This window comes from Acomys minous (genome assembly GCF_964271855.1).
Source record: "Acomys minous genome assembly, chromosome: 5".
NCBI classification, from domain to species: Eukaryota; Metazoa; Chordata; class Mammalia; order Rodentia; family Muridae; genus Acomys; species Acomys minous.
The window spans coordinates 104,902,537-104,930,291 of NC_140494.1; the positions used below are offsets into that span (position 1 = coordinate 104,902,537).

A 27,755-nucleotide genomic window follows, 5' to 3' on the forward strand; every position below is an offset into this window, starting at 1 on the left:
CAGCCACCTCAGAAGGCACGCACACATCTGGTTCGCTTTGAGCCTCTCAGTTGCACTGTGATGCTGTGGCAGGAGGTCGTGGTGTGTTGCTTTTCCTGGGCGCTCTTATCTTGGGTAAGCAGCGACTGTGTGTGTGGTGAGCCACTGTTGGAGCTGTTCTGACAAGGAGGCTAGCTAGCTTCATCCCAGGGAAGGCTGCTTCAGTTGGCATTGTTGCAGGACTGGGGAGACCATACCTAGAGGTGAGCGAGTAGGTACAGCGTTAGTTTCTGTTGTGTACTTTGTGTGTAGGTTCTCTGCTTGTGATCAGCGGGAAGGAGGCTGTTTGAGGGCTCCAGCTTTAGTCAGAGGCGTGACTGGCTGTCCCTAAGGTCATTGCAGTACTCCTAACTCACTGTCTACCTAAGTCACCAAGGCAGGACTTCAAGTCTCCCAAGACAGTCAGATGATTGTACTCCTCACACCCTGACATAGCCCAGACCTCCAGAAAGATAGCTGCAGGCTGGATGCTGACCAGCTACATGCTGGTCTGAAGGGAGTGGGAGATGGTTCCCAAGATCTCATCGGAATAGTGTGTAACCTAGGTTGTGCTGCAAGAGCCACAAAGCAACCTCCTTTTGTCTGGGTTACATGGACTCAGAAGGCAAACCGAGGACGTATTTTAAGAGGTTTGTATCTCAGAGTGGTCATGAGGGCTTGTATACTTACTCATTTCGGAGAGGCCAAAGGTACACAGGAAGGGATGGGGCAGCTGAAGGGCGGAAGGCATAAGCAAGAATGCCACACTGTTGTCTGTCGCTGTAGTCTGTTATTACCAGGGGGCAAACCGGCTAGGAGACAGCCCCCTGCTCTCCCACCGTCTTACAGTATTGTCATATCTGAGGGCCGTGTTCACGTTCTGAGTGGCTTTCTCATTGCTACAAGTCTCTTTTCTGAAGCTTTTCCCCTTCCATAATTATACAGAGGGGAGCGGTTCCCATTCGTTATTAATAATAGGAAAGCGTGCCTGGTGGTTACACACACCCTAGGACCGATAGGAGACGTTGGCCAGGAATTACTGTGAAGGAGCTGTGAGCGTAGGGCAGAATGCTTGGCTGGCATGTGGCATAACTGGCTTTGCGGCCTCACTGAAATGTATCCACCCCAGTCTCCGGAAAGGGAGCAGGGTGGAGATGAGGGCTTAACAAACCTAGTGACAAGGTGTTTCTGGTGCGTTAGTTGGAATTTGTTTCATTTGTGTGTGTTTAGAAGTCAGAATTTTGATAATCATGTATGTTTGAAAATATATACGTGTGTATATGTGTGTGTATGTAGTTATGTACTAAATAACATTTTATTAGACAGTGCACCGACAATGGCCCTATAAGATTATGCAGCCTAGTGGCGTTGTAGCCATCTTAGTTTGTCTGATAGGGTGGTCACAAAATGGAATTTCCTGATGACATATATTCTCCTTTACTGAGTGATGTGTGATTGTGTGTGTGTGTGTCTAAAAAAGAATTTCTGAATATTTGCCACCTATACAGGAAATTGAAACTTGACTAGAAGCTTCTTAGTAAATTCCCAAGATGCCATAAGTTTGCTTGAGAAGCTGTACACTGAGGATCTCCTGGCCCCCAGCACTATGCTGGCACTAGACGCTGTCTTGATACATAGGTGCCTTCTCAGCCTCTTGTAGCTTGGCATCTTGGAGAGTGAGAGGAAGAGCAAATATTTAACCAGATGAGCAACCAACAAGTGGGTGATTAGTTCCATGAAGGCATAATGTGTCTAGGCGGCCTGTCCTAGGGTGGATGGCTGAGAAGAGTTTTCCCTGAAATGACATTAAACTTGATATCTGAAAAATGAATCAACAACAGGAGTTAAGGGCATGAAGGTGTGTGCAGTGAGGTTTGGAAGAATATCTGGTCGGGGGAGTGATTAATTTTGCTTCTCCAAATAAAGCCTGGGCAGTGAGCACACTAAGGTGTCAGCGACATTGACAGGTACGGGGCAATGTGATGATACCGGCTGGGTTTGGAAGATCCAGAAACCCAGACTCCCTGGGACAGAATTCAGGCCGTGCCACTCACCTGTACCTCAGTTTCCCCATCTGCAAAAGTGGTGAAGACTGAGCGAATTAGTGTGTAAGCTGCTCAGACAGTCCCCGGCATTACAACTTTCTCTATTTATTGCATCTCAATCCCTGTTGGTGTAGTTGCCTACCAACTAGAAAAAAACAAGTCTGAGCCTATAATGTTAACGTTGAGTTGTTAAAAAAAAAAAAATCAAATTCAATTCTCTTTCTGCTAAAAAAAAAAAAAAAAATCACTGCCTTTTCTCTCCAGTTCACACAGGGCTCTATTGGTGTATCTGAGTGTTTAGGACTGAAAACGGGCACTGTTTATCTAGCACGCTGTACAGTTCTTAGAATTGGTTTGAAGGTTGGGTGTGGCTCTGAGAGAGTAATTCAGCCCTTTTTATGTTGCTGTTTTCCTTGTAGAATAGCGTCAAGGGGCTGCAGGATGCCTTGACGCTCACTTCAAGGTAATGGTCACATTGTTGGTGACAAACATTTACCTTGCATGCTCCCAGCAATGTAGATCCCTGTAGCACAGTAGTGGAGCAGACTTAAATATGAATCAGCTTGGTGACAGACATGCAAATTAGCCATTGCTCTTCTGAGCTCTCTTGAGGCAATCCTGGGAGAGCTGGGAGCTGTTTATGAGCAGAGAAGGGGGCTCTGTAGATCCCCGGGTAGGTGACAAGGATCTTGGATGTCTGAATATGACTCGCTAGAGTTAAGGCATGCTACAAGGGGAAACCCGTTATGGCCACCAACTGTGTATGTGTCAGGGGAGGTGGGCGGCACTGAGCAGATATGTGCTTTCAGTAGGGGGCTTCTGTGTGACTCCTGACATAGCTGGAACAGTGCAGTTCCTGGCCACAGCTTCTAGTTCATCCTGATTGACAGTTCACTGTTCTCTAAAGTCACAGGCTGCTCTGGTTCTTAGTGTCTAGAAAATGGGATCCTGCCCAGCGATTCTTCCTCTTTTTCAAAACACTGTCACCTATGTGATCATATCTGATCCTTACACTGTTATCCTGGGCTGTAGGTGAGGAAGTTAAGTTGCAGTGAGTAAAAAAACACCTGGGGAAACTCTTTTCACAGTTTCCTTTTTTTTTTTCTCAAGTGGATTTTGTTGATTGGAATACAGGTAAGGCACCTTTTTGGCAACCACTTAAGAATGTGTATTTATTTTATTTTATGTCTGGAATCATGTGTACGTGTATATGTTTGTGTGGGGGTATGGGCACGTGAGTACAGGTGCCCATGGAGATCGGAGGCAACAGATGTCCCTGGAGATAGAGTTCATGAATTAGCAGACAGTGGGGTTGAGAAGCAAACTTATTCTCTATAAGAACATACATGCTCTTAACTGCAGAGCCATCGCTCAACCCCAGGCAACTATGCTTTAGAAAGGAAACGGCCAGTGTCAGATGTCCCAGCAGAGACGGCTGGTGCCCCCTGCTATTAATGCAATAAGGGACCTTTCTTAGCAGTTCTGAGTAGAATGCTTCTTCTAGTGAGGAGTTGGGCGGGCAGAGGTAATAGGTCTGACCCCCTCAAGACAGCCTGAGTTGTAACTTCTTAATGTTGGGGTTCTTCAGCTTGTCTAAGAACATTTGGGGGGGGGGACTTTCTGTAGAGCAATGAGTCATTTTCCAAGAGCCAGTGGAGATCATGACATTAGTGGCACAGACAAAATAAAGACACCTGAAGTGGTTTTATGTGCAACTCGTCTTAATTCTACCCACACTGTCCTGCCTTTTAAAGGTTAGGGGGAAAAAAGTCTTTCATGTAGGGTCTTTGTATTTTAAATTTGATAATGAGTTAAAAGGCTTAAATCTTCCCCCTTTGTGAACTGAGGCCATGCATCCGGTAGCGCAGTGCCCTAGGTCTAAACACTAGCACCCTGATAAACACAGATCGATTGATCAATCACTGTCCAGTCCATTCTTTGTCTGTTTCTTCTCCCACTTGCATGGAGCAGTCTTTACTTGCATCAAAGCAGCAATTCCGATTAGGCTGGAGGGGCAGGTAGAAAGCTGAGGCTCTGGGACTCTGCAGTGTTCCGTGTATGTGAAACATCCAGGAGTGTCTAGCGTGGCTGGCTCAAGGGCCCCTGTTTGGGAACGTGACTGTCATTAGACCTTCTCTTCTGGCCAACTTGAAGCAGACCCCCAGTGTCTCTCCAAACACCACCTGCTTTTGTTTAGCAGGAGCCCTTCTCAGCATCTGATGCCATCTTGTTCTTATAGACGCTTGCTTCTCTTTTTCCACTCTCCTTCATATGTGACTTGTAGATGTCCCAGGACCTTGTCTCCTAACGTTCGGTGCCATGCCAGCACCTCAGACAGAACCTGGCCTACATTGGCGCTCACTGTTGTTTGCTCAGTTGATAATGTTCTCTGGATATAATTTTCTGATTTTCCTTTCTTTTTTATCTTAAGAGTGAAAATTTGAAAGCAGCATGCTTTGTCTCCTGAAGCTGATTGTAGTTCCAGTGATCCTGGGTAAGTCCAACCAAGACACTAAGGACAATATGTGAATCTTCCTTTGTCTCATATCTGCATTTTTTAAAAGTTTAGTGATACATATGTTTTAGATTTATTTATTTATTTATTTATTATGTATACAGTGATCTGTCTGCATGCCAGAAGAGGGCACCAGATCTCATTATAGGTAGTTGTGAGCCACCATGTGGTTACTGGGAATCGAACTTAGGACCTCTAGAAGAGCAGCTAGCGCTTTTAACCTCTGAGCCATCTCTTCAGACCACTTCTGCGTTTTTTTCTTTACATTTATTTATTTATTTATTTATTTAGTGTTATGAGGAAGGGCATGAGGATGTCAGAGACACATTGCAGGAGCTGGTTCTTTCTTTCTACCATGAGGGTCCCTGGTTGAACTCAGATCTTCAGGCTTGGTGGCAAATGCTTTTACCCACTGAGCCAATTTGCTGGCCCTAGTCTCATATATTTTTTAATGGTTAATTGTAGGCATGTTTAATTCCCTTTGATTTGTGGGATATGGAAATCCTGAGCTGGAATTTCTTGGTTCTGATGAAACTGCTGTTTTCATCAGAACCGCAGGTGGTTGATTCTTCTTGCCTTCTTCTGTTTTTATTGGGCACAGACTGTTTTTGAGTCCTTTCTGGGTGTTCTAGGACATGCCTGTGTGATACAAAGGAAGTTTCTTTATGCATTCCTACACTTTACACTGGCGTCTGTCGACTACAGCTAGCCTCAGATCTGGAAGGGAAATTACCAAAGCAAGTGGAGGGGCTCTTCTTCTCCTCCTCCTCTTCTTCTTTTTTCTCTTCTTCTTCTTTTTCTCCTTCTTCTTCTTTTTCTCTTCTTCTTTTCTTCTTCTTCTCCTCCTCCTCCTCCTTGTTCTTCGATTTTATTTATTTTATGATGAGTGTTCTATCTGCACGTACGCCTGTACGCCAGGAGAAGGCATAAGATTCCAGTGTAGATGGCTGTGAGCCACCATGTGGTTGCTGGGAATTGAACTCAGGACCTCTGGAAGAACAGACTGTGCTATTATCCCCTGAGTCATCTCTCCAGCCTGGAGGAGCCCTTCTGTTTTTTCTTATGACTTTGCCAGGCGGATGCTTTTGTGGTTTCTAAAGACAGGGAACTCTTTCCCAATTTGTGGTTGCTTTCTTTGCCTTGAAATCTCTGTTCCTCCCACTTTTTACCCCTTTGCCTAGTACCTCACCCCAACAAACTTGCTCAAGCCTTCTGGAGTCTACAAGCTTCCTCCAAGTTTTACTTCCTCCTGGAAAGCCTGCTTTGGCTCAGTAGACCGGGAAGGAATCTCCTGTTTAGACCTTGCCCAGGTGCCCAGAGCAGCTCCTGCCGCCCACCTCCCCCTCTTTCCTTTCTCTTTCTCTTTTCAGCCTGTATCCTGTTCCTTATTCCATGAAAATAGATCTGTAGGAATTAATTTGGTGCTTTACTCTTATTTATTAATTTAATGTGTAGCCGCAGCCTTTCTATGTGAATGAGAATGAGGACATGACCGCTCCTAGGTATGGCTGAGGAGAAGGGTTTTATTGTAGACATGAGGGAGAGTACAGCCAGAGGCATCTGGGAGAGTCCAGACTAGACATGGCCAGTAGGGAGAGGGAGAGAATAGAATAGAATAGAATAGAATAGAATAGAATAGAATAGAAGAGAAGAGAGAGGGATCAGGAAACACAAACAGAGGATGAAGAGAGGGGCCAAGAGGCCAAGACAGCTGTGAAATGAGAATCCAGAGCTGAGGGAAGGAAAGTGAAGCTCAGAGGTTGGAGAGGGTTCGGGCAGAAGGGTGTCTGAGAAGGGCTGGGAGGAGCCAGGACACTGTAACAGGTGCTTGCCCGCGTGAACTTTGGCATGTTAAGTAGGCATCAGAGCTGGCCATTTGTCCAGGCTTTCTTTGGCCCAGGCTGGCTTTGAACTCAGTATCTTCTTTTCTCTGCCTCCGGTGTTGGGATCATAGACATGCATCATTATGCCCAACTCTTTCTTGCTATTTGTATTATTGTCTGTGATTTTACTTATTTACGTGGGGGTAAGAGTATGGAGGTCTGGGGACAAATTGCAGGCATGGGTTCTTGCACCATGTGGGGTCTGGGAGATTGAACTGTCGGGCTTGGTGGCATCTCACTGGCCCACTTCATTATTTTATTTATCTACTTTGAACTCAGTGAAACATGCACGCACGCGCATGCGCACACTTGCTCAATCCTTCCTCACAGGAAAATTCCGAATAGTCGTTGGAGCTAGTTTGATTTCAAAAATACCTCCATCCAAGGGTATGGGTTGAAAGGGCCTATGTACTTTTCCATCCTCCCTACTGTGTGAGCCTGCTGTTATGCAGGAACTTCTCTCTCTCTCTCCTCTCAGGGGAGACAGCTTGGATGAAAAGGCTGGCACCTCTCCTGTTCACTCCCATATGTGTTCATTTGGCTTTTTGACACGAACTGGGCAGCATCTAAATTTGTCTCTCGGTTTTGTTCTTTTTGCCAGAGGATATCTTGTGAAAACAGAAATGCCCTTGCTGTGGTTTTCCCTCTTAATGACATCTTGAAATTCTGTGAGCGGCGGCAAGTGATGGGGCTGAGGGAGACCATGCCTGGAAATGCCTCTTAAAAGGCCGAGCTGATGGCAGTGCTGGAAAGACAAGGCTGGGAGAGGGCAAACACACAGGAAACTCAAAAGAGAAAGCGGTGGCCCGCTCTGGCCCACTTAACTGTAGAAAGACTCAGCCAGCAAATGCAGAGAGAAGCTTTTGTAAAGGGACTAAATAAAGGGAAAAGAGGAAGAAAACAAAACCTCTAGTGAGCAGACCTTTCAGCTGTGAGCAAGCATTGAGCCCACTTCCTGTTTAACCTTAAGAACACTGTATGCAGAGCTAAGAGAAGTGAGGAAGTGGATGTGTAACGTCAGGATTCCCTTTCATTAGGGAGGAAGGGAGGAGGAATTCCAGAAAAGGGGAAGAAGGGACTAGCGAGGCCAAGGGAGCCAGCAAGCTCTTCCTGCAGCTTGAAGGGTGCAGAACCCTTCAGACTTGAACCGTGTTGATAAGTACAGGGCGCCTCTCCCTTTTCCATGCTGGTTTGAGTGACAGGCAGCTGAGCGCTTAGGCTATGCTGGATCATTGATGGAGTGTGTGTGTGTGTCGGGTGATGTCTAGAGGTAGACACTGAGTTTTGTTGTTGAGGTCACTTGTCTAAGTAACATGTCTTCTTGCCTCTAACCCCTGTAGGTTATTCTCAGGGCCTGACGGACTTGACCATTTCCTCCCCTGAGCTGAGAGTGCATGTGGGTGATTCAGCTTTGATGGGATGTGTTGTCCAGAAGACCGCGGGACATGTGGTCAAAGTGGATTGGATACTCTCAAAAGGGGAAAGTACTAAGGTAAGAGGAGGCAGCCTGACCATGTAGACCCGCCCCTGGCTTATGATGTCAGGATGGGATGGATGTGGGAGACTCAGCTATTGAGTCTTTGACTCAGCGCTGTAAAAGCTTTGGAGGGAGCTGTCATTGGGCCTCCTTTTAGCTTGGCCACTTGCATGTGTGTCGTCAGCAGGGCAGAGTTATCCAACTTGGCCTGAGCTTTTACCCACCTCCCCTGCTGTGAAGAAGAAGGTGACCATAATGGTGCCAACGCTTAACTGGTTCAGGGCCCATGGGAGATCTTTCATTTTGCTTTCATTGTCTCCTGCCCTATAGGGCAGGTAAGGTGGACGTGGGAGGCAATTCCTATAGTCTAGACAGAAGAGCTCTGAGCTAGGAGCAAGAATGATGGTACGGGTATCTTTCCATATGGCTGGATAGATCCTTTGAGCATTCTTCTACTCTTGCCGGGGGCGGGGGGGGGCGGGGGACGACCATGCTTTGCTTCTTTGCACCTGCTTGAAGTGTTTGCGATCAGCAGCCAGCCAGGCAAGGCCTGTGTTTTCCTGAGCTCTCTGACTGGAAACTGTCTTCCCTCTCTGCCACAGCGCCCACGGAGATGTGCGGCTGTCAGGATCGCCTGTGAAATATGGCCCAAGTAGTTTGCTGCTAGCAACGACATAGCAATATTTGCAAATCAGCGACTCTCTGCTATCCCTGCAATGCTGCTTCCCTCAGATTATAGTTCTATTTGTTGTTACGAAAGACGAAAGACGCAGAGCTAAGGTGGAAGCCGACTAAACAATTCCCCAGGGCTCCGCCCCCCAGCCTCCTACCATTCCTACAGATGACTTTTTCTTTTGTGTTAAGGTATTGCTGGCTGGAGGAAGCCGTAGTTGAGGGGAGTGGAAGCCAGCCAGCCTGTGGGGAACACCAGCCCACAATACTAGAGGAATTAGGTCATATGTTTGAATAGTATTTTACCTGTCCCCGTCATAAGACAGGAAATAAAAAAGATCTAATCCCCAGAGCAGTCATCCGAGAAGGTGTTGCATTTTTCCTTATGTTGTAAGAAACGAAAATGTGGATACCATGTTTCCTTTGTCTGTATGGAAAATTAGTCATGGGGCCTTGTACAAGCTAGACAGCTACCTGCTACATTATCATTATTAATATTCTTATTAGCTGAGTACTTTTTTGATCAGTATCGTGGTGATAGCTTAGATGTCTCCACATAGTGGTCTTTTCGACCCAGACTCGTGGGTCTTGTTCCTCTCTTGACTTTCTCCGATGTCTGCTCCTCTCAGGATGAGTACGTGCTGTACTATTACTCCGACCTTAGCGTGTCTACGGGGCGCTTCCAGAATCGTTCGCGTTTGGTGGGGGACGTCTCACAAAATGATGGTTCTCTCCTGCTCCAAAATGTTCAAGAGGCTGACCAGGGAAACTACACCTGTGAAATCCGCCTCAAAAGTGAGAGCTTGGTGTATAAAAAGTCCGTGGTGCTGTACGTGCTGCCAGAGGAGCCGAAAGGTATGTGGACACTTACTCAAAGCGGGGCCAGAGGGCAGGCGGTTGCTGTGGAACAGGAAAGGAGCCTTTAGGCTAAGTACCAGCCTTAGGGTGAGTCCTCAGTACAAGCACACCCTCTCTTCACAGAACCCCTGGGAAGCTTGCACTGTCCTTTTCATCTTGCAGAGGAGGTAACCCAGGCTTGATGAAGCTTAGTCCTATGCCTAAGGATACCTATTTATAAATGACACAACTGATACTTGAGCCATGGAGCCATGTTTCTTTTTCTGTACCTGACAATTCCTTTCAGTTGGGCACACTGATGCCACATCCATGTTTTGTAGGTGCCTATGTCAGGAGTTCTGGAGCTTAAGCAAGGGAGTGGCTTTCTCTCACTTCTTTACTTCTTACTTTCCTGTCTATAAATGGAAGGAATGACGTCAGCAGATGGGTAGCTTTTGTTTGACATACTGGGGGTTTAATCCTTGGGTCTCTGTCATGCTAGGTGAACATACTCTCACAGGAGCTATAGCCTAAGCCTTGCTTAGTGGTTTTAAGAACTTCTAGGGACATCTCTGGCAGAGTGTGAGGACAGGACAGGGGTTGGCAGGAGACCCCCACTCACAGAGGACCCCTACTTTCTACTCACAACCCACAAAAACCAAAGTCGTTTTTCTTGTTACTCTTCATTTCATGGTGATGTCAGGGCAGGCTTTGTTTAAAGTAGCATTCTACTGCTTCCAAATAGTCTGCAAACGACAGTTTGAACTGAGGTGACTAGAATCTTGTCAGGACAGACATTGAAAAGGTTTTCCTTCTCTCTGACCAAGCTGAAAGGATCCCAGGCAAGACTGTAACCCAAAGAGGCATTATACTCCAGAGAAATCTCCAGAAGTCTCATAGGCAATAGTTGGTCTTTAAAACAAAGGGGGAGGGTCAGCCAGCTGCTGGAAGGAAAATTCCCCCAGAGATGGAGGGCAGTCCTTACTTAGAGATGGTGACATTCTTTTTTCTTCTTTTAAAACATTTTTTTTTGAGGATTTATTTATATGAGTGCTTTTTTTTTTTTTTTGGCCTGGTCCCTGAGGAAGTAGTGAACCCTATGTGGGCGCTGGGAATCAAACCCCTGTCCTTCAAAAGGACAAGTGCTCTTAACCGCGAGCCAACTCTCCAGCCTGGAGGAGACGGTGACATTCTAGGCTGTGTTAGACTGAGCAGAAAATGGCAGCACAAGAAGCTGCCCACTCCATGGTGTTCTGAACTCTTTTGTTGTGTGAACAGTTTCCACACCTTTTTTTTTCCTAATAAACTAATGATATCCAAGTCAATCACACCCAGGGCATCTAACATTAGTTTGTGTATCCATATTAATATTTTCAAGGGCAGGTTTGGTGGCGCATGCCTTTAATCTCAGCACTCGGGAGTCAGAGGCAGGCAGATCTCTGTGAGTTCAAGGCCAGTCTGGTCTACAGAGTGAGTCCAGGACATCCAAGGCTACATAGAGAAACCCTGTCTCGAAAAATCAAAACAAACAAACAGAAAACAAAACAAACAAAAACCAAAAACCAAATAAACAAAAAACATTTCCAAATAAAATATGTAATTAGAAAGTATCAGAGCAGGATATGATAGTACACACCTTTAATCCCAGCACTTGGGGAGGCAGAGGCAAGTGGATTTCTGTGAATTCAAGGCCAGCATGGTCTACAAATTGACCACGCACAGACCACCACATTTGGCTAAGAATGAGACAGATAGTTTTTATGGGCTTCTGAGTTTTTGGTTGTTTGGTAGATGGTTGGTTGATTTTGTTTTTTGTTTGTTTGTTTTTTGAGATAGGGTTTTTCTGTGTAGCCTTGGCTGTCCTGGACTCACTTTGTGGACCAGGCTGGGCTCGAACTCACAGAGATCCACCTGCCTCTGCCTCCCAAGTGCTGGGATTAAAGACGTGCGCCACCACTGCCCGCCATATACATGCATTCTTTATGAGTGTGGGGTAGTGAGAACTAACACAGAGCTCCCAAGCTGGACATTGTACAGAGAGTGAGAGACTTTGGAGTACTCAGAATGGGATGCCATTATCAAAGCCCTCTTCTCAAGGCTCAGGAAACCCTGTGGAAGAAGAGACAGAGTGGTCAGAGGGGATGCATGGCACCAAGGAAATTGTCTCTTCCAGACACAGCAGAACTGACGCTCATATGAACTCAGAGACTATGCCAGCATGCACAGGCTCTACACAGCCTTTCAGAGTCCCAGACTCAGAGGGGAAAGTGGACATGGGCTCCCACCTGTAACCAAGAAGCCGTTTCAATTGGTGTCCACTGGCAGAGCATAAATCAATTTTCTTCAGTGGAGTCTTACTGGATACAGTTCTCAGGGCAGGTCCTGTGCCTAATAGATCAATGTGGGCACACACACACACACACACACACACACACACACACACACACACACATCAATGGTATTTTTGTAGACTTTTGGTCTCATTTTTCTTTGAGTATTTTTGTCGTCAATCTTTTGCTTGTTTATTTTGATTTTCACTTTTGTGGTTTTGTGGGGTTTGCTTTTGTGTGCGTTGTATTTATTATTTTTGTTTTGTCTTGTCTGTGTTTTTTTTAAGGGAAGGAGAGAAAAAAGGACATAAAGTGGGGTGCATAGAAAGGTGAGGGGGATCTGAGAGGAACTGGGGGAGACGGAAAACATGATCAAAGCCACTGCATGAGAAACAATTTTTCCAATTAAAAAGGGTGTGGGATAGAGGCTGGAGAGACGGCTCAGTCTTTGAGAGCACATCCTGGTCTTCAGAGGCCTGGGTTCTCAGCTTACAATGGCCTGTAACTCTAGCTCCAGGGGGATTCAACCCCTCTGGCCTATTTGGGCACCTGCAATCACATGCACATACCACCCCCACTACACACACTCATAATTAAAAATTAATAAAAATGAGTCTTTAATAAGCATGGCATAGAGGCCTCAGGGTCCCTTGCCTGAGAGTAAAGGGTCATAATGTAGGGCCTCTCCTGTCCCCTGCTGGCTTTAGTTCTTAGCTACTGAACACCTAACAAGCCCCCAGCACCTTCCCTGTCTCTCTCCTGATGCTATTGACACCCATGCAGTTGTGTCGTCCCTGCTTGTCTGTCTCTGACAAGCCTTTGGCATAGTGCTTGGTGGAGTGTAGGTAATCAATACACATTTGTGTAATGGATGGAATCCTTAAACTAGTGTCCCTCGTGTGAATCCAGTTTGTGAGAATAGACTCATAGTGGGTGGCCTCTGGCACCCCTCATCATTTCCCCGCCTCTTTCCCCCCTCCCCCCTTAAATCCAAAGCTTTGGTCCTCCAGGAGAAGGGAGGAAGTCTGATGTTTGCTTCCCCCGCCAAGATTCTCCTTGTGTGTCCCTTTTCTATCTTCATTCTCCGGTGCGATACCTACACACGCCCTCCTCAAGCTGCAGCTCACGAGATGGCCACCCTTTCTGCCTTAGGGACGTAAAGAAGGGCCAATAGGAGCCAACGCTGAGAGCCAAAGAAGCCAGGGCGTCCAGCTAGAAGCACATTAGGATGTTCAGGTGTTTCCTCAATCGCGGCTGAGGGAACCCACATTTCTTCCCCCTTCAGCCAGAACAGGAACAGATAGAGCTAAGCCCTAACAGTTTGGCCTCCTTGCCAGGTGCCCCGGGGCCCGCTTGTTTACAGAGGTTGTCTCTGCCTGTCTGGACACTCCCTGTACAGTCGGCTGTGATTTTTCTTTGCTGTGTGTACTCTCCAGTTTATAACCCTGTGATTCCACTACTTCATTGCCCTTTCCATAATTCCTAAGCATTTTAGGTGGCAACACCAGTTTCCAGTCCTTTTGCTCTGGCTCCTGCTGACGTGACACGGGAGAGTACGGCGCACCAGAAAGCTCGCGGTTTGTTTGCACTTGGACTCGGGTTTGAGTTCTGACTTTTCCTTTTCCTGTTCATGTGGCGCTGGGCCCCGTTCACTGTTCTTCCCTGGAAAATGGAGAGCAGTATAGTAGGACCCTAAAAACCCTATAAATTCTTCAGCCGGGGATACAGTTCTGTGGCCGAGCGTGTCCTTAGCATGTATGAGGTACTGGATGGGCTCAGGTCATAGGGACTGGACACACGTGTTATGATGACTAATTGCTACGCAGCCTATATGGTGTCTGGCACATGATCAGTGCATTAAAAAGACTGAAAACGTTCAGTTGTTACTGATTTAAAAGCCAGTGTTCAGTTCTTAATGTGCTGATATAACTGAGAGGGAGTCTCCTTCTCTCCTGATGCCCTTGGAGTGGGTTTTCACTGCCTGCAGAGTTCTTGCTACTGAGCTTAAGTTCATATTATTTTCTCTTGCCTTCTTCCCACTGTGTAGCTCTCTTGCTGGGCAGGAAGCTCATGTTCTCCCGGGCAGGGAACTTGGATGAAAAGCCTGCTTATGCACTGCATTTGTTCCCTCGGGCCCTTTGCTTAACATTCTTTCGAAAGAACTCTGTCTACTTGAGACTCAGGCCTGTGTCCCCTTGTGCGCCTTGGCTTTCATAAATGACTTCATGGTTGCTTTGTGTAAGGCAGCGTGGAAAAGTTAGCAACGTTCTACTTGCTTTCTTTTCAGGGACCTCTTAGAATGGCTTATTCCGAGAGAATATGGCGGGGTCAGTTGGTTGTACCGTCAGAAGGAAGCTCCTATGAGTTGGAGGGCTGGGAGAGCTGGAGGTGGGGGCTGGGGTCGGATGTGGAGGTGGAGTTCTGGAGAGGGCAGGATCGAAATGGAGAGAGAGAAGCCAAGGGAGAACTGCCTACTTCCTTGGCTTAATTTGCAAGGAGTCTCGTGACCTGTGTTGAAGCCAGAAGTAAGTCTCAGGCAAGACCCAAATACCCTTGTAAAATGAGGAACAGGAATTTGAAGAAAGTTACCCAGGATTCATCTGTCTTCCTAGTTAGAATAACGAGAAAGTGAAACATGGGAATGAGTTTTCTGACTTTCCACTTCTTGTTTATGCTGTGCTGATGTCCAGGAACAGAAAGTGAGGGCTTTTCCTATACTTACTGTGGACTTCAAATCTGAGAGGGATTCAGGAAAGGAGGGAAAGATAAAGGAGTTAAAGGCAAGCAGCAAGAGTTGACTGCAGTGTTCAAACAACAGACACCTCAGACTTGGTGTCTGTGGGGAGGGAGCACATTCTCGCATGCTGGGACTCCATGTTGCTTTGAGCAGAGGCTCTTAGAGATTTCATTCTCATCGTTGGTTGTGACAGTGACATTTTACCGTTGAGAATCTTTGTCTAGACTTTATTATTTATTTAGTGTGTGTGTGTGTGTGTGTATGTGTGTGTGTGTACGCGCTACATATACAAGGGCACAGTTGTATTTGCCCTCTTCCATCTCTCTCCACGATTTTACCTTGAGATAGGGTCTGTCACAGAACTAGAAGTGCCAGCGTTCTGGCTAGGATGGCTGGCCAGCGGCTTCTCAGGTCCACCTGGCTCTGTTCCTGAATGCTGGGTTTCCAAGGCAAAGTGCTACCACGCCTGGCTAGGGATCTGAACTCAGGTTCTTTGGCTTGCAGAGCAAGCATTCTTACCCAGTGAGTCATCTCCTCAGCCCCCAGACCTTATTGTCTAGAAAGTCTATCCGATTAGACTGTAATCCTGACTCAACTTACTATTTTTATTCCCAGAGCTCACAGTCCACGTAGGTGATTCAACTCAGATGGGATGTTTTTTCCAGAGCACAGGAGAGAAACGGGTGACCAAAGTAAACTGGATGTTTTCTTCAGGAGAACATGCCAAGGTAAGGAGGAGGAAGCCTCTCTGTACTAGAAACTCCTGGCCGGAGGCAGAGCAGAGCAGGGAGACTCGGTTATCAGGTACCACGTGGTGGGGGTAACATTGCAAAAGCCTGGGCCTTGGAGTTTGTCAGCTCTGGCTTCCGGCTTTAGCCACTTGGCTGGGCAACTTTGGCTTCCTGGTAGGAAATACAATTTGAAGAGAAGGAGAAGGGAGGGAAGAGAACAAGGAAGGGAGGAAGGAGGAGGAAGGAGAGAGGAAAGAGGAGGAATATGAAGAGAGGAGGTGGTGGTGGTGCAGGAAGGAAAGGAAGGGGAGGAGTGGGAGAGGGGTGGTTGCTTAAGTTTCCAAGACTCTGACGTACAGCTGGACATGGAAAGCATTTGTACATGGGGTGGCCACTGCCTTTGAGACACCTTTTCAGCAGGGAGCCGATCAGGCAGCGTTGTGCAAGGGGGACACAGTTATTTCAAGGACACTAGAGACTCAGCACACAGTGGCCCTGAGTCTAATAACTATAGCCCCTTAGGGTGGGAAGGGCTGGGTTCTCAGCATCTGGAGCCACAGTTCCCCCAGTGCCCTAGCCCCAGGCCATTAGCGCTCCACAAAACTTGTTCCTGATTTTAGAGAAGGAGCTATGTTCCTACTCCACACAACAGGGGCTCAGGCAAAGCCTAGGATCGGCCCAGACCTAGCACTGAGTCCATCTCTCCAGCCCCTGTTGTCACCCATTTATCGTCATCCATGATTCACAACAGAGGGAAGAGCTGGGGCCAAGTCTCTTCATTTGTGTTTCCATCCATAACTCATTGCCTTAACTCAAAAGGCCTCCCTCCTCCTCTTTCTTCTTTTCTTTCTTCTTTTCTTTCTTTCTTTCTTTCTTTCTTTCTTTCTTTCTTTCTTTCTTTTCCTTCTCCTCCTTCTCTTAAAAAAAAAAAAGAGGAAGAAGAAGGAGTGGTGGGGGTGGGGCTGGAGAGATGGCTCAGAGGTTAAGAGCACTGGCTGCTCTTCCAAAGGTCCTGAGTTCAATTCCCAGCAACCACATGGTGGCTCATAACCATCTATAATGTAATAAATCTTTTTTAAGAAACGAAAAAGGGTGGGGGTGGAGGTGTAGTAGCTCATTGGCAGAACACTCGTTTTGTCTGCTTAAGGCCCCGGTTTCAGCCCTTACCGCTCTCTCTACCACAATCACCATCACTAAATATCCACATGCCTTTGTATAACATTTCCACATCCATTTAGTTAAAGACCCCGTTCTGTAACAGTAAAGATGCAGGGGTATTCACAGTGAAACAGTGATGAGGTGAACATCAACAAATAATGAGCTACGAAGGACCATCAAGGAGAGTTCTGTGGTTGTTGTATTCTATGAAGACAGCCGGGGAAGCCTCATGAAGGTGACATTTAGATAGTGTTCTGAAGAAAGCGAGGAGAGACACCCGGAGGGTTTTAGTTACAGGCGCATCAAGAACAGTAGCCCTGAGAGCAGCATTCAGGAAGTAGCCGGGTCTCTGTGTAACTAAATCTAGTGAAGGAATTGAAAATAGCTGTGAGAGAGGGAATAGAGGCTGGGGGAGTTTTGTGGGTTTTTGTTTGTTTGTTTGTTTGTTTTTGTTTTTGTTTTTCGAGACAGGGTTTCTCTGTGTATCCTTGGCTGTCTTGGACCCACTTTGTAGAACAGGCTGGCCTTGAACTCACAGTGATCTGCCTGCTTCTGCCTCCTGTGCCACCATGCCCCACCCCTGGCTGAGGCTGAGGAAGATTATATATGGCCCATAGGAGGAATGCAGGCCAGAGTTTAGAGCAAAGGAGCCGGGAGGCTGGCTATTAGTTTTTTTTAAAAAAATATTTTATTTATTTTAAATTTATGTGTGTTGGCGTGAGGTATCAGAGAGTTACAGACAGTTGTGAGCTGCCGTGTGGGTCCTATTGGAAGAGCAGTCAGTGCTCTTAACCACTGAGCCATCTCTGCAGTTCCTCCCAGCCTCATGCTGCTGACCCTTCCTTGTAGGAGGAGATCGTCTTGCGCTATGACGTCAACATGTATAAAGGGTACCTCTGGAACCAGGGCCGCTTCCATGACCGTGTAAACCTGATGGGTGACCTCTCCCACAACGATGGCTCCATCACGCTTCAAACAGTGAAGGAGTCTGACCAAGGCGTCTACACCTGCAGCATCTACCTGGGGAAGCTGGAGTCCAGGAAAACCATTGTGCTGCGCGTGGTCCAAGGCAAATCTCAATGTATCTAATATTTGGGTGAAAGGGCTGAAGGGCCGCACAGGACAGCAGGGAGGGCCATGTCTGGAGGGAATCAGGGAGGCTCCAAGCATGCTCAGTGGAAAGGAGGCGTTGCTCCTAGGGGCTGGCCTTTGACTTGTGCAACCCTAAAAGGGATACTTCCGTCAACCTGGCTCACCAGATGCCTAGGCTCGCCTTGCTCTGGTTTGGCATTGTGGGAGGCCTGGGAAAGGGATATAACACCAAGTCTTGGCCAAACCTCACTGCTGTAAAGACATGGGAGCCTGGGGTGGAGCAGAGTGAGATCCCAAAACATGTTTGCTTGGCTTTGAGGGAGGTTTGCACATTCAATAACCCTAAGCTGTAAGAGACAGCAAGCAACAGAGAGAAATCAGAAAAGTTCCAGAATGAGAAACAGAGGGGCTTCTAATGAGAGGTTTTGTGTTCTGGCAAACTGTGTACCAGGGAGAAAAAAAGATGTAGTCTGAGGTAGGTTGTGCAAGGTTAAAGTTAAGTTATACTTCAGTTAGCAGTCAGGATGTGGGCTGTGGACTTTGCCCGGGGTCTCTCTAACCAGGGCCTGAAGGAGCTAGCTGTAGTCTGCCAGCTGGGTCTGAGGACGTGATTAGAAAAGGAAATGCCTCTGGGCTTCAGGCCCCCAGGCACCTTCTTGTCAGCACCAAATGGTCCCAGCTGAAAAGGGAAGCAGGGCAGGTGGGTTTCTTCAAGAATTTTCTTCATGCCTATGTGGGTTCCATTCTCACAAGCCTTCCACTCCACAGAGAAACCACACCAAGGCGAGGAGTGGGGGCTCGCCTCCTTCTGAGGCTGCCCCACCCACAGGCATGTCACACCTGCCCCCCGCCCCATTCCTGCCTCCACACACCATCCCGAGGCAGATGAGTCCCCTCCTCCCCTGGGTGCTCTGGCATCCTCCACCTCCTTCTGAGGCCGCCCACACTCACTTGTCAGGGCCATTTCCATGGTTGGTTTTGAGGCCACCTTTCTTCCAGGCCGTCACCAACCTTAGTCCTTTGTGTTTTCTCCTCTGTTTGACCTTGTGCCTCTACCCAGTCTCTGCTGTCATTCTTAGCCATCATCTAAGTCACAAGGCAGAGTGTTTCATTGCTCTGTTTGCAGATACAACTCCAACGGACTTCTCTGTGACCTGTAGCAAAAAGAAACAAAACAAAAACAAGCAAACAAGCAAACAAATAACCACCAAAGTCCTTGCTGAGGTGATGAAGCACCTTCTTGACTTGGACCCCACCATTGCTTCTCTAGCCTAAGTTCCTATCACATCTTCAGCTTTTTAGCCTTTGAACCCCACCTGTTGAGCTGTTTGCGCTTCCTCAAAACCCCCTTTCAGGCCACCTACGCGTGGCATTTTCTCAGCCTTTCTCCACATTATCAACAGCCCAACAAACCGAAAGTTTCTTTTAAAGCTCACATTAAAGTTTAACACTTGCAGCCGGGTGTGGTGGCACAGGCCTTTAATCCCAGTACTTGGGAGGCAGAGGGAGGTGGATCACTGTGATTTCGAAGCCTGGTCTACAAAGCGAATCCAGGACAGCCAAGGCTACACAGAGAAACCCTGTCTCAAAAAACAAAACAAAACAACAATAACAACAACAACAACAAAAATTTAACACTTGCTAGCAAAGGTCTCCTTCCGTGCTCTGCACAGAACCGAGGACCCCTTTCCCGGGCTCTTCTGTCCCCTCCACAGACATCTGTTGTCGTGCATGTGAGTTTCTGTTTCATGTTTGTCTTCCTCATTGGAGGCAGAAACTGGGCATCAATTGTCTTTGTAGGCATCCTCCATGCCTAGAGCTCTGGTACCAAAGAACTTCAGTTATGTCTTTAGAGTGACTAGATGAGTCGAGTGAAGGGCACCGTCGTGGGAGAAGTACTCCGAAGCCTTATAGCATTGTGACATTGTGACCACATGGCTGGACAGTATAGCGTATGCTCCTTGTAAAACAATCGTTTGCCCATAAAAATGTCACTGGCTTCAAAAATGCCCGTTATTTCTAGTCATTTGGTGAGCCAAATTTTAACATAGAATTAGTGGTGTAAAAGGCAGCCGTTTCTCTTGCCACCTTTAACCTCCGCTTTAGGGCTAAGCAAATGGGGGGTTCGGGTTAGTTCTTCCTCTAGTGGAAATGGTGTCCCAGTGTCCTGAGCTGGCTGACGCTGATTGGCACAGGGCTGCTGGGGCTCTCTGTTCTTTTCTCAAATACTAAGACTCTCGCCATGTTTTCTTCTTTTCCAAGCATCATTTTCAAAGACTCCTCGGCCTGAAGGGAGTCAGCTCGTGATCCTGGATGGCAATCAGGTGGTGGTGATCGTGGGGATTGTCAGTGCCACCCTCCTGCTGCTTCCTGTTCTGATCTTGATTGTGAAGAAAACCAAGTGCAACAAGAGGTACATGACCATCCCCACCCCTTCGGTTGGGAGGCCGAGGTGCACCCCCTCCTCTCAAGTGGGAGAGTGGTCACATCACCCTAATTGAGTCTCATCTCATTTGATCCAAAGTGGAAGAGAGTGCCGGTGCCCGTGGTGTTACGTTGGTTGTTGCACTGGATGGCATTGTAGGTGGCTCTGCCCGCTTTGCTCACCTCCCTTCAGAAAGGCTTGAACATTACTATAACATACTCGGTCTCCTTGTGTTATGCAAAGATTATCTGCTCCCTCACAAATGGAGGCTTGAGCCGAACACAGTTCAGAGATAGACCCCACGCAAGGGCTGTAACAGTACCCGTGACTGCTTAGGAGAAGTTATTAGTTGGGGAGGAGAGTGAGGCAGGAAAGCCCTGCGTAGTCCAAGCTGGCTTTGAACTCATGATCTTCCTGCCTTAATCTTTCATTTGTTGGCATTGCCTGGTTCAAAATGTGTTAAAAGGCTGAATTTCAACACTGGCTCTCCCAGTCTCTTAGAAATACCCAAATACCAGGACAGAGATGCTAGAATTTCATTCATTATTGGCAGCTCCATGCACCTCAGTTTACAGAATATTAATAAAATATGGCTGGGTGATGGTGGCGCACGCCTTTAATCCCAGCACTCGGGAGGCAGAGGCAGGCGGATCGCTGTGAGTTCGAGGCCAGCCTGGTCTACTAAGTGAGTCTAGGACAGCCAAGGCTACACAGAGAAACCCTGTCTCAAAAACAAAACAAAACAAAACAAAATAAAAAACAAAACAAAAATAAAGTATGTTGGCAACTTAAGCTAAGTTCCAGTTGAAATCACAGCAATGGGAAAGACCCCATGAAGACCAAGGAATATTGACTTTTTTTTTCTGTGCTGTGGATTGAAACCTGGATCTTGTACATTCTAGCCAAGTTTTCTTCCACCAAGTCACGTCACTTTGAGACTCACAACACTGATGTCTGAGTGACTTTTTCAAGGGGAATGAGGGTTCTACGTAAAGCAATTGTGCCTGCTCAGGAGCACCCCTACTCTCAGAGCTGTCTGATTTGCCTTTGAACTTGTTTGGCCTGTCTAAGGGTCATTGCTTGCTGCATGCATTTAAGCGTATAAGACCAAGAGCCAGACTGTGTGGTTTCCACTCCCAATTTATGTCCATACTCTGGGCCTCAGTGTTAGGGAAAGCCAGCCTTCTAAAAAAACCCCACTATCCTGAGATTCCCACATAAACACAGTCACTGCCCCTTTGCTGCTAATAAAATTATGGTGTCGTTGTGAGTACAGCATCTCTCAGAAAGGCAGTGATGGATGAGCAGGTATTCCATTGAATATAGCATTCCGTACAAGCCAGCGTGCGGAGGCATGGGATGGCAGCCAAGAAGGCTGTAAGGGAAAATGGGCAGCATGGTCTCAGGTGTAGAAAGGAAGCCATACAGTGTTCATGGCAGGAGCCTGTGCACCGGATACGTGTTGTCTGAGGCTTTACTTAGACTGTCATTGGCAGAGGTGCTGAAGGATAGTTCTGAGGCATCATCAGACAACGAAGATAAAGATCCTACCTGATAAAGGGACCACTTGGGAACCTCAACTTCCAACAGTCTAATTTTGTAGTATTTTATTCACTTAACAGTGCAAATATGCAACTTGACAGCCATATCATAAAAACATTTTTATTTGAGACAAACGTGGTTGATTTTTATGCTTATACCCCCCCCCTTTTAAAAAATTCTGCCTTAGATCAAAACAGAATAGGAAAGATACAGTTAGTGACAAACACATGAGGCACCTGGCCAAGAGCTCAGAGATGAAGGGCCTGATGAGGGAGGGGTCCGAGCACACAGGCTGGCGGTAGCTCTGTGTAGCTTGGTTGTCGACGACGACGAAGCCAAGCGTTATGGCTTCTCTCTGTTCGGTCATTTAATATCATACTTCCTGCTGTGTTCTTACTTCCCCTCCACTCCCTTCCCTTCTCCTCTCCTCTCCTCTCCTCTCCTTCACTTGTTTAATGGGGTCTCTTGGGCCAGTGAGATGCCCTGATGCCCTGAGGTCAGTTCACAGAACACAAATACAAAGTCGGATACCACGGCTTGCATTCCCAGTCTCAGCACTCTTGTGGTGAGCTAAGATTCAGAGACAGGAGAATCATCTGGAAGCTAGCCGGTCAGTTAGCCTGGAGTGTGCAGAGGGAGCAGAAACAGCAAGAGAGATTCTAGCTCAACTAGGTAGAAAGAGAACAGACTATTTAACGTTGTCCTCTGATCTGCACACACATGTTGTAGCTTGAACATGTCCCTACACACATGCAACACACATACAGAGACAAATAATAATAATAATAATAATAATAATAATAACAGTAATAGTAGTAATAATAATTTAAAATAGGGTATCTACATGCTGCTGAGGCTGGTCTTGAACTCCTGGCTTCATGCTTCAGGAGTAGCTGGGATTTCAAGATGCCACTGTGCCCAACTATACTCTACCTCCTGCTCTGGGACAGCCATTGTTAGAGTGAAAACAGAAAAGGTGAAGTCATGTTTCAGCCTAAACTATCCCCAGAACAGCTTTCCATTTTCCACCAGAAGAGCTGCTCCATGCATATTCAGTTCCTCCCAAGAGGATAAAGTGACATAAGGGTCCTAGTGATGTAGGTGTCCCACTGGATGCCAAAGTCCCAATAAGTGTACGGTTCTTTCTAGGTACACTTGAATCAGTGTGCCTTGTGAGGTTCAGAAGTTGATTCCACGTACTTCTCATGCCTTACAGCTCAGCGCATGTGATAGCTTCCTTGAAGAGCCTGGAGAACAAAGAGGAGACTAATCCTGAGGTGAGAGAACAACCCGCCCTCCAAGGCGACACAGAGGGGCACACTCCAGCAGGAAACCTGGGGGAGGCCGAGGAAGGAGGCCGTCACTTGGGAGCTGTGCCTTACTCCTTTGTCTCAGCTCTCAGCCCAAAGGCCACTGGTCTGCACAACAGTGACCCAGGAAGCCTTGGAGCTTCTGAGAGCTGGGCCAGGCCAGGTCAGCCCTGGGCAGCAGCAGATCCTGGTAGGTGCAGGAAAGACCCTGAATTTGAGAGCAGAAAGCTCTGCTACCTTCACGAACTGGGGACATAATAACTAAGTAGGTGTTCGGGAACCTTCAGAGGAGACCAAGGACTTCCCCTCCATAGAGGTCTGAAATGGAGTTATAAATAGGAGTGAGAGGACGGTTAATCTCCCTGAGCTCCCATATCCCGTCCCCTCTTTCCCCGGTCTTCCTCTCCTTCCCTTCTTTTAACTTTTAGACACTTCTCTTCGATTGGTTGGCTTCCTGAGTTTTGGGTTGCTTTTGTCCCAGGAGTTGGATTTTTCTTCAACCTGATTCCATCCTTAGGAGCCTGAGAATGTATGTGTCTTTTTCCTAAGAGCGAGAGGCTGGGGAATCCCAGCCCTCAGACCTCACAGCTGAGAGGTTCAGGGAGGGCTGTTCTTGCCGGGTCAGTCCTCCGAGAGATGCTGATGATAGTTAGCTGGTAATTAACATCTGCTCACTGTGACTAATCAGAAGGAAGTGGCCACAGCCAACAAGTTCTTCCGCAGGATGAGGGTCCCCCTACTGCCAGGTCAGTGCTTAGAGATCCAAAGATGTTTGGTTTTCGAAGCTGTTGCCCTTTCCTGGTGAGTTAGTTCAGAAGCCTGAACTATCATCTTTGGGAACAGTTCTTAGGCGCTCCATAACCCTCCTTGGTGGCTTCGGAGGCTGGTGCCCTGTGAACAGGAGTAGCTGGTCCCCTTCCTGGGGTCACACTTAAGAACTTTTGTATTCTCCTCCACCCAGAAACACGTCTACTCCTCGATTGCTACGTGGGAGGCGGAGGAGAAAGAACCAAGTGGAGAGGCAGAGGGTACCTACATGATCATGGTGAGGACTGTTCTGGGCCCTAGCTGGGCCAGGTTTCTGGAGGGGGAGGGGACTGTTGGGGAAGACACCCCGAGCTCTGGGACGCAGGAGTGGTGAGGCCACTTGAAGAGGTTGCTTGTGAGGACAGACTTTTATTGTTGTTTGTTTGGTTTTTCCAAGTAGTAGGAAGTGGGGAGAATAAACCCTGCTTCAGACTAAAGTCACCAATAGAGAGCACTAGCTGAGTAGGGAGGGAGGAGCCTGCCCCTCAGCACAGCTCTAGCTAAACTAGCTGTAATAGAGTATATTTATTAGATTATCAGACAAGGCTTGCAGGAGAGTGGAAGGTAAGATTAGGGGGCTAGGGATGTGGTTCAGTTAATAGAGTAATTGTCTCCCAGGCACGATGCCCTGGGCTTGATCCTGAGCACTGTGGAAGTTGGCTGCGGCAGTGCACACGTATACTCCCAGCATTAAGGAGGTGGAGGCACAGGGAGGAGGGGTTCTGGATCATTCTCAGTCGCATACCCAGTTATGGCCAACCTGGCAGCTGCCAATGTGAGACCCTGTCTCGAAACACAGTGGGGAGGAGGGCTAGGGGAATGGCTTGGGAAAGTGCTTACTGCACAACACGAGGAGCTGAATTAGAATCTTCAGAGCCCACCAAAAGCTGTTAGCATGCCCACCTGTAATCCCGGTGTTCCTATGGCAAGGACAGCTGCATATCCAGTATAGGTGACAACAAACAAGAAAGAGACCCTGTCTCAAGCAAGGTGGAAGGCGAGGACTGACACACTTGCACACACATCGTAAACACACAGATATCCTAAAAGGCAAGAGTAGGATCCCCTTCGGGCCATTTATTTATTTATTCTGAACTTTGTTATTACCTTCTCACACTCTAACTGCCAGGCAGGCTGCAGGCTGCATTTCAGAAGATAGGATGGAGTCTGAGTCTTACTCAGGGAGGAAAAGCACCCAGAAAGGCTCCCTGCTGTGCAGACTGTAGGGGTTGGGACAAAGGAATTGGCTCACAGTGGTACCATGCTGTCTTGTAGACTAATTAGTGGCCCCCACCCTCGTGATGGAGCTGTGTTCTGTTGAGTTCAGGAAGTCAGGCCTCCCGAGCATGTGGAATGATGGGCTGTGTTTGCTCCTGTCATACTGCACAGAAGACACATGACTCCCAGCTGATGGCAATGGAGAAAGTCCTGCCTAGGCATTGTGAGATCAGAGGGCTGGCCCTGTTCCATTAAGTAAAACATTAGCCCTTCTCAAGTCGAGGATGAATAGAGTCATTTTCTTCTTCATCCTTCTTCCATCGTTGCCATGTGATGTTCCAGCCATAGGCCAGGCCTCATCCTGGCTGTTAGAGACCTGCTGGCACGGCTGTTCATTCTACACAGTTAGTAGAACATCATGAAGTGGACCGGCAGTGCCCTTCACAGCTACCCATAAGCTGTGCAAGGAAAACAGTGTTTCTGTCCCTTTGATGTACTCGACCCCTTGATGCCTCAGGTTTGCTAAAGTATGGGTGAGGTGAGACCCAGGCTATAAACAGAGGCCTTCAGGGCTGGCTACATCGCTTAGAAACACCATGGGCTGGGCTGGCAAACCGGCTTAATAATTTAGAGTACATACTATTTGTGCAGATGGCCCAAGTTTGGATGTCATCAGTCATGTTGAGCAGCTCCTAAGATGCCTCTGGCCTCTGTGGGCACATGCACTCATGTGCATACCTCTCCTATATGTACTTAATTAAAAAAAAAAAGAAAGAAAGAAAATCTTAAAAAAAGAAAAAGAAAAGAAATACATGTCAGGGGTGGTGGTGCACAACTTTAAACCCAACTCTGGGGAGGCAGAGGCAGGGAGATCTTTGAGCTTGAGGCCAGTCTGGTCTATAACATGAGCTCTAGAACAGCCAGGGCTACACAGAGAAAGCCCATCTCAAAACAAACAAGCAAATAAATGAAACACTGTGTGTGCCAAAATTACTAAGCCTGTGTGGGGAGGGGGCTGGCAGATGGCTAAGCAGTTAGGAGTTCTTGCTCTGCCATCATGAGGACCTGAGTTCAGATCCTAGCACCATGTAGGCGGCAATCCTACAAACACCTGTATCTCCAGCTCCAAGGGACAACCCAATATCTTTTTCTAGTTCACACACACACACACACACACACACACACACACACACACACACACACACCACCTGTGGTCAAACCCTGGGCTACAGGCTCTTGTTTGAGACCTTAGCAGAGGTGTTCTTTGGTTTTTAAAAAAATTGACAATGAGGAGCCTGTCATTTTATTGCTGTTGACTTGATTAAATTGCTTTTGTGTAGTCTGTATCTTTGTTTCCAGAATCCATGGTTTCAGCCAGTCACAGATTGAAAATATTTGGGACATGTCTATGAAGAGCAATGGCAGACTTGTTTCTTGGCTTTTTTTTTTTTCTTTTTTAAGGTATCACATGAGAACACATAATTGCACAACACAGAGACATTTTAAGTATAGAAATGCATGCATGTAGGTTATGTACAAGCATCATGTCTTGAACATCCATGGATTTTGATGTCTTCCTGGACCCAGGCTCCACATGTGGTGGTTCGGGTCTCACCAGGCTCTTTGGTGTTGGCTGGCTGGCTCCAAATCCTGCCTGTGTAGCTTAGGAGGTGATACTTAGGGGCAGCTACCTCAGCGTCTGTGAGCTTGTCTTCTTACCTTAGGGCTCAGGGGCATTCTCTGCTATATAGTAAGTCTGAGGCTCGCCTGGGCCGCATGAGATGGCCCCATTGCACAAAGGAGAAATGTAATATTTGCCTCACTGGGGGTGAGGACCAAATGAGGCAATGCATGCAGAATTTAGTATTTACTCAACATATAAGGAAAATTGCAATGAATGGCTGCTACTATTATAGTTTGACTTTTTTTTTTTTAGTGGTGGGGATTGAACTCGGGGCTTTCCACATGCCAGGCAGACATGCCACTGCTGGGCTACATCCCCAGTCCCTAACTACGCACAAAATGTTTCTTTCTTCTTCTCTTCCTCCACAGCACCCAGTTTGTCACTCTTCCTACAAAGCACCCAGTTCGGCACTCTCTTCTGTCCGATCCAAATAATGCAGCTGGGAAAAACATCAGCTTGGGGAATTCCCAAAGCCGGGCAAACTTTCTGAGAAGAAAGGAGGGGGTTCTTCATTGTGGCAGAGGCAAAGACTCTATTTTTGGTGGCCCCTGAGCTACCGTAGCAGCTATTTCAGACTTCTGTTTCCCAGCTGGTCTCAGCCTCCGTCAAAGGCCTGAAGATGGAAGGCTTGGAGTCTGACAGGAAGACTGAACTCCTCCAGATAACCAGGCACTGATGGACTTCTGCCAGATGTGGTGTGCTGGCTGATGGGGTGGGGAGCTGGTTGATTTCAAGTGTGGTCTCAAGCACTCCATTGACTAGATCTGAGTTGTGAACAGTGTTTTCTTGTGGATGAGCTACTAAGAGACTTCAAGAGACATAAACCAACAAAAACAATTCTTTTGATGAATTATCCCTAAATAAATGTGGTTTGTGGGAACCATCTTTTTTTTTTTTTTTTTAATGTCCTGGATGAAGGGCAGGTGGAGAAATTTGAAGTCCTGAGAAAGTGTCCCTCTGGGAGAGCCACAAATCACTCAGCATATGGGGACTGGGGACGGTTTAGGGGTAACATGTTGGAAGTGGGATATGAAAACAGCTCTGGGATCTCCTCGTGCTGGGGATCTGCACTGCACTGGTGGCTTCATGTTAGGCCCAATGGAGTCTGGAATCTGTCTTTTTCAAATGCGTTGAACAGGCTTGCCAGAGCAAACAGCCAGTGACTGAACTCTTGGTCTGAAATACGAGGCTCCTGTCCTTTTCATTGTTATCATGAGATTTAAAAGGGTTGATCTTAGTTTGAAATTTTTTAATGGGGGTGGTGCTAGGGAAAT

The 27,755-nt window shown here is 47.2% G+C and overlaps 1 protein-coding gene across 2 annotated transcripts; it reads left to right on the forward strand.

Annotated features, from left to right (window-relative positions):
* Positions 1-27,556, forward strand: JAML (junction adhesion molecule like). 2 transcript variants are annotated; one of them, XM_084784273.1, is made up of 10 exons: positions 1-114; positions 4,495-4,557; positions 7,802-7,953; positions 9,240-9,465; positions 15,130-15,242; positions 17,253-17,484; positions 19,758-19,908; positions 22,679-22,739; positions 23,734-23,817; positions 26,850-27,554. In XM_084784273.1, exons 2-10 carry the CDS (start codon positions 4,515-4,517, stop codon positions 26,913-26,915), a joined length of 1,128 nt encoding a protein of 375 aa, XP_084640399.1. In that variant the 5' UTR covers positions 1-114; positions 4,495-4,514; the 3' UTR covers positions 26,916-27,554. The 2 variants fall into 2 exon arrangements, with proteins under 2 accessions (XP_084640399.1, XP_084640400.1); XM_084784274.1 differs by having other exon boundaries at positions 106-242; positions 26,850-27,556.
* The last annotated feature ends 199 nt before the right edge of the window (positions 27,557-27,755 follow it).

What these genes read in the sequence shown, in the direction of transcription:
- JAML (XM_084784273.1), top strand. Translation starts at nt 4,515, where the DNA reads ATGCTTTGTCTCCTGAAGCTGATTGTAGTTCCAGTGATCCTGG. An exon ending in GGTCCAAGGCAAATCTCAAT is followed by an intron (nt 17,485 to 19,757) that starts GTATCTAATATT and finishes TTCTTTTCCAAG; the next exon opens with CATCATTTTCAAAGACTCCT. An exon ending in AAGAGGAGACTAATCCTGAG is followed by an intron (nt 22,740 to 23,733) that starts GTGAGAGAACAA and finishes TCCTCCACCCAG; the next exon opens with AAACACGTCTACTCCTCGAT.